The sequence below is a fragment of the Nematolebias whitei genome, chromosome 7, assembly GCF_014905685.2.
Source record: "Nematolebias whitei isolate Nwh7 chromosome 7, NemWhi1, whole genome shotgun sequence".
Taxonomy (NCBI): Eukaryota; Metazoa; Chordata; class Actinopteri; order Cyprinodontiformes; family Rivulidae; genus Nematolebias; species Nematolebias whitei.
The window spans coordinates 49,541,112-49,547,889 of record NC_056504.1 but is presented as its reverse complement, the minus strand read 5'-3'; the positions used below and the strand labels follow the sequence as shown (position 1 = coordinate 49,547,889).

Below are 6,778 nucleotides of genomic sequence, written 5' to 3'. Positions count from 1 at the left end.
TAACTGATAAAACTGACCAAAAATCAACTTTTAACTGATAAAACTGATCAAGATAAAACTGATCAAAAATCAACTTTTAACTTATAAAACTGACCAAAAATCAACTTTTAACTTATAAACCTGACCAAAAATAAACATTTAACTTATAAAACTGACCAAAAATCAACTTTAAACTGATAAAACTGATCAAAAATCAACTTTTAACTTAGAAAAATGACCAAAAATCAACTTTAAACTGATAAAACTGATCAAAAATCAATATTTAACCGATAAAACTGATCAAAAATCAACATTTAACTTATAAAACTGACCAAAAATCAACTTTTAACTTATAAAACTGACCAAAAATCAACTTTTAACTGATAAAACTGATCAAAAATCAACTTTTAACTGATAAAACTGACCAAAAATCAACTTTTAACTTAGAAAACTGACCAAAAATCAACTTTTAACTTAGAAAACTGACCAAAAATCAACTTTAAACTGATAAACCTGACCAAAAATAAACATTTAACTTATAAAACTGACCAAAAATCAACTTTAAACTGATAAAACTGATCAAAAATCAACATTTAACTGAAAAAACTGATCAAAAATCAACTTTAAACTGATAAAACTGATCAAAAATCAACATTTAACTGATAAAACTGACCAAAAATTAACTTTAAACTGATAAAACTGATCAAAAATCAACATTTAACTTAGAAAACTGACCAAAAATCAACATTTAACTGATAAAACTGACCAAAAATTAACTTTAAACTGATAAAACTGACCAAAAATCAACATTTAACTGATAAAACTGACCAAAAATCAACTTTAAACTGATAAAACTGACCAAAACTAAACTTTTAACTGATAATAAATGATAGAACACTTTTAGTTACGTAAACTAAGACTTTTGCAAAGACGCTACAATCATAAAACAACTTAGTCCAGAGTTGTCAACACTGTGCTGTTTTAGCTGTTCTTATATCAGCACCTTCGGCTGTTTTATGAAAAGGTGCTAGACTTTTGGTTTCTGCAGTTTTTACACTTTGATATTTAAAAATGTTGCTGCTTTATGAAACTTTTGCTACTTTTAGCTAGTCTTTCGGCTGCTTTAATTTTTTTGTTACTTTTAACTGACTTTCTATTTTATTTTTGTCAGTGTTGTTATGCCAGTTTCAGCTTCTTTAGCCGGTTTCAGCTTCTTTAGCTGGTTTCAGCTTCTTTAGCCAGTTTCAGCTTCTTTAGCTGGTTTCAGCTGCTGTTCCGTCTTCTGTAAACAAACTTCTTTATTTGAACTAAACTTCTGCTCCCTGCAGATAAAAACGGTTCTTGAGCTGAAGAACTCTGGTTTCTCCTCCAGAACCAGACCCAGTCCGGTTCTGTGGGGACCTCGGGTCCAGACCTCACCTTTTTGGCCTTGTTGATCATGGACCTGATCAGGTCTTTGATGTTGTGGGTCTTGTCCCTCTGGAAGTAGATCTGGGTCTCTGACGGGCCGAACCTCATGGGCGGTTCGGGCCAGCCCAGCTCCAGCATCGGCGGCTCCTCGTCGGACATCATGGGGAAGTAAGTCCCGGACGTGAGCTCGGACACGGCGTCCCCGTCCCCGAAGTCCCGCTCGGTGCCGGTACCGGAGTCCGAGCCGCAGGTTCTGCTGGAGCCGTGCTGGGTGATGTAGCGGACCTCCAGCGGGGACAGGAAGTTGAGCTCGCGCTCCTCGGCCAGCACGCGCCGGTACTCGGTCTCTCCGAGCTCCAGCAGCGCGTCCGTGGCCAGGCGGGCCGCCTCGTTGTGGCTCAGCTCCAGCGCGGAGCCCTGCCGCCACGGGTTCTTCACCTCCTCCAGCCGGGAGGCCAGCTTCCCCAGCGGCTTCCTGCCGGAGGAGCTCGGCCTCAAACCCTCGGAGCTCATCATGACTCGACCTCTGCTCGAAGGAACTACAACCGGAAACTACTCGGCTTCTGGAAACATCGATCAATCCGATTAATAATCCGGCTGCAGGTGAAAACTCCTCCTCGCGTCAAACTAATCCTCCTCGGCTCCGCATTAAAGGGACAGTTCGTCTGCTGACACGGTCCGGTCCGGTCCGGATGTGGTCCAGCTCCTCGGTGCTGTGTTGCAGGTGAGCGGGGCTCCTGCTCACCTGTTGCTCCTCTGCCCTCTCATTGGTCCCAGCGCGCAGACGCGCCACTCCGCCTCCTGCCGTTGTCAGGGGCAACCAGCTCACAACCAGAAGACGCATCCGGTCGGGAGTTTCAAAATAAAGCAAGCATGGCTAGAAATAATCTGAAAACATTCCAGCTGGAGTTGTTGCAGTGCGAGGACGTGCTTTTACTCTGAAAGTGTTCTTCCTGTCTTTCATTTGAACCATGACGAGTTTCTCTGATAAAACTTTATGCAAATGTTGACTTTCAGGAGGTACGACAGAGGGTTCTTCACATGTTTATATGTTTCATTTTGTAATTTGAGATTGACATTTGTTCTTTTGTTCAATAAAGTTTTTTTTTTAAAAAGTTTATCTGATAAAACTGAAGTTTTCCTGTGGATCTGGGACCTGTTAGCAGGTGTCCTCAGACCTCTGGAAACAGGACCCAGCACTTTGAGACCCCAAATAAAAGTTTTCTTGTCTGGTCTCACCTGATGGGGGCCATGGAAACCTCCCTGCGGTGCAGGGTCACAGGTCAGCTGCAGACCCAGTTCTCCTTCGGTTCCGTCAGGATGCACATCCCTTTGGGAATATTAACGAGCCCCGCCACATCGATGTCCTCTGAACATGTTCGAGTTTAATGTGACACTTTAACTGTTTTTATTTGTTTTTTAATATTTTCTGCAGCTGATTTGTTTCTCTTTTGAATCATTGTTTGATTATTTTGTGTATTTTTGCGGCTAATTTACTTCAGAAAACTCAGAAATGTTCCCAACTCACTGAAATGTACAGGAAATGAGCTAAATGTGGTGTGGTAGTAGCTGAGGGTCATCTCTAATCACCGTCAGATGACTTGAGGTCTGCTGTCGGATCTTCCACCGTCCATGGGGATAAATTGAGTTTAAATGGATCATATTTTTAAATTCAGAGTTTTTTCCTCACATGAACTGAATTATTTTAACCTCGTTGTGAATTAACTCGTCCTCGAGCAGCAAATGAAGATAATTACATCTGAGTGAGTTTGTCGTGATCGTTTTGCATCACTGTCACGTTATTTGACATCATTTGTCAAATGTTTCAGGATGTTTAACGTTTTCTTGTTCTCTGAGGTTATGTTTGTCGTCCTGGTTAATTCTCTCTTTGGGTTAATTTAATTGATTTTCGTTGTAAATTTTGTCATCGTTTTTTAGGCGGTCCGGGCGTTTGTGGCGTCTTACAAAAAGCAAACGTTATAAAACGTGATGTTTCTCTTTAGGTTCTTCTGTTAAAGAACAGCTGCTTCACAGGGAGCGAACGTTATTTTTATATTTTAGCTTCTGTGTTGATACGTGTGCAAAATTCACCTGCTGACTCAAAGAGCTGCAGCTTTGCTCTTGTGGGTTTTCTACACATCAGGACAAAAAAAACTTGCATTTCATAAATTTGTTTGAATCTTATTTCTATCAAAACAAAAACTGAAAGACATTGAGTGTTTTTTTCTGTACGGATGTTTGAATGAAACAAACTTTGTGCCAACAAGTTGAGAGACAAGCACTTGTTTCCTTTGAAATGGCACCAGGAGTTGAATCTCTCTCCAGGAAGTCATTCTTATCATAAATTATTCTTGTTGCCCTCAGACAATCAGGTTGCTCAGTGTGGACTTCAAAATGCCTCGTGATCTTCTGCTTCTTGGCTCCATGACAGTAAACGCTGCAGAATGAACTCGTTCGATTCGTGTGTGTCAGCGGGAGCGGTTGGATGAGATAAATCATAAAACTGAACTTTTACCACCAATAAAAGTGGAAACTGCCGGGATGACTCGGCGCTCAAGAGTCCCTAATCTGTGGAGAACATCCGGGAAGAGGTGAAGCTGACGTGTGAGTCAGTGTTTACCCAACAGGGAGGTGCGGGTGGTCAAACCAAACACCTTGGAGCTGCAGGAGCTTCACGCTCGCCTTTATTTGAATACGTCTCTGTGCTCGGGTCAGACTTTTCTGATTTGCATGCAGTCGGGGTCACGAGGCCTGCGGAGAGGAGCGGCAGGTTAACTGCTCAAACTGCAGCACGATGAGGCCCGGTTCTGAAGATGAAACCAAACCTGTTGCTGGCGCTCTGCCTTCCAGCTGTAAATGTAGGCCAGAGCCAGATTTAATGACACCGGAGGCGGTGACGCGGAGAAACGCTGCGTTTAACCCTCGACGGGGACCAAACGTGCACATCCTGCTTGTTTTAATTCTTATTAAATCAGTTTAAAGATTGGTTCATGAAACTTGGCCAGGATTTGCTTTTTAATTTTATTTTTTGAAATGTAATGACCCTCTGTTGCAAAGAAATAAAGAAAGTGCTATGTGTTATCATCTTTGTATGTTCTTATCCCCATGCTTGAATTATGGGCGCGACTTCCGGCAGACCAGAACCGACGATGAACAAGCTGAACAGCTCTGAGGTGGACCAGTGTCTCCACAGTAATAAGGTCGGCGGTGTTTTGTTAAAACAGGTGGGACACACTCTTATTGACCTTAAATCAGACACAGAGCTCAGAAAAAGTCTTAAAGTCCTCCATCACTGAGCTCGGGTTCATTACAGAGAAAATCATAAAACTGAAGATGAACAAATATATAAAGCTGTGACCTCCATACACCTGAAATCATCCCTGATGTTCTCGTCACTGTTTTCAATCCTTCTGAGGATCCGGCGTCTCTTCTCCGGTGGTTTATTGTCGTCCAGACACAAAGTAGGATGCAGGTTTTCCTCCGTCGGCCGTTTGTCAACAAAGTGAAATGAGCTCACATGCAGAGTTTAGGTGGTCTCTTCAAGTTCAGATGTTTCAGACACCCATCCATCCATCCATCTATTATCTTTACCCGTTTATTCCATTTTGGGTCACGGGGGTCGCTGGTGCCCATGTCCAGCAATCACTGTGCGAGGGGCGGGGTACACCCTGGACGGGTCGCAAGTCCATCACAGGGACACATAGAGACAAACAAGACAAACAACCATTCACTCTCTCACTCACACCTAGGGACAATTTAGAGTTACCAATCAGCCTAACATGCATGTTTTTGGTCTGTGGGAGGAAACCGGAGCACCCGGAGAAAACCCACGCATGCACGGAGAGAACATGCAAACTCCACCCAGAAAGGCCCCTGGACCGGGGTTTGAACCAAGGACCTGTTCGCTGAGAGGCAGCAGCTCTACCAGTTGCGCCACCGTGCTGCCCTGTTTCAGACACGTTCTTCTTAATTCTTCATCTGTAGGTAGGAGATGAAACTAAACCTGTTTTCACAGGAACTCTTTTTGTTGTGGGTCCATGTTCAAACTCTGTTGTTGTAGCCACTGATTTAGTTTGTTCTGGTTGTTCTGCAGCCCTGAACACAGCAGGTACCTGAATGCAGCACGGCTCTTTTAGTAAACTTTATGGTTGTTAAATAAATGTGAACAAAAACAATCAGTTTTATCTGTTAAACTGAATGTAAATTACTTTCAAATAAACTGCGGTCCATGCTCAGCTACCATGTTAACCAATGCTAACAGCTACTTCCTGTCTGACAGGAAGTTGTACCCAGGGTCATTTCCACAGCAGAGCCCCCAGGAATAATGTCGACACAACGATGAAATTAATTCTGTGCATTTAACCCATCACACCTGAGATGCACCCAGGTGGAGCAGTGGGCAGATATGTAAGAACCCGGGGAGCAATTAGGGATTAGGTGTCTTGCTCAAGGACACCACAACATGTGGGCATGGCAGGGAGTTGAACCTGTGACTTTCTGGTCCCAAGTCAGCTGCTCAACCTCTACCCCATTTAGACCCCAAGGTGTGTACGGGCTTCCCTGGGTCACCCTGAAGCTCACGGGCCAAGACCCCAAGGTTCCCAAACCAGGGTCCCCCCCCCAGGTCCTGTAAATGAAGACCATAAACTGGATCAGAGACCAGGAGCAGCCTGCACCAGGAAGAACTTTGTGTCCAGGATGTGGGTTCAGCTCTTGGTTTGCTCTACGGGACCGGACAGTCTTAAAACACTGAACCCGCTCCTTAGAGTCCCAGCTGGGTCAAAATGAAATCCATCAATCAATAAAATAGAATAAATAGATCAATAGTTCAATCTTACAGCGATGTAACAGTAATCTGATTTCGTTATCTCCAGACCAGCAGCTCATCAGTTCTGCTTCTTTCTAAAAGGACAAAGTTATTTTTATTTTTTCCATCAGTTCTTTTCATCCAAAGAGCTGCTGGTTCAAAAAAAGGTCAAACATGAAAAGAACAGAACAGGAACCAGTTGGACTTCTTGAGTTCTGGTTCAGTCACATGTTTGACCCGCGTCAGCTGACGTCACAAAGTCTGTCCAGGTTTCTGAACATTAATGTTTGTCAGGAACCTCTGAGTCACAGAACGTCTCCAACACGGTGAGAAACAACGAAACTGGAAACTCCTGAGGCTGAAGGAGATAAAAATACCTGCAGAAGATTTTCTGCTCCGGGCAGAGACGGAAACGAGGAAGTGGATCGACTGGATCCAGCAGCTCCGACACCAGCGTGTTCCCTGAACAGGTCAGACACCTGGAGTTTCACTGACAGTGAGAAAACCCAGAACAGCACTTACAGGTGATCTGTAAGTAATCTACAGGTGATCTGCAAGTAATCTACAGGTGATCTACATGTA

At 43.4% G+C, this 6,778-nt stretch overlaps 1 protein-coding gene across 1 annotated transcript in view; it reads right to left on the bottom strand.

Annotated features, from left to right (window-relative positions):
- Positions 1 to 2,126, bottom strand: part of fam83c (family with sequence similarity 83 member C) — a 16,511-nt gene extending 14,385 nt beyond the window's left edge. Inside the window, exon 1 of the mRNA XM_037679725.1 lies at positions 1,399 to 2,126. Coding sequence (XP_037535653.1) covers positions 1,399 to 1,905 — 507 coding nt within the window. The 5' untranslated portion in view covers positions 1,906 to 2,126. The remainder of the gene's footprint in view (positions 1 to 1,398) is intronic.
- Positions 2,127 to 6,778: the final 4,652 nt, after the last annotated feature.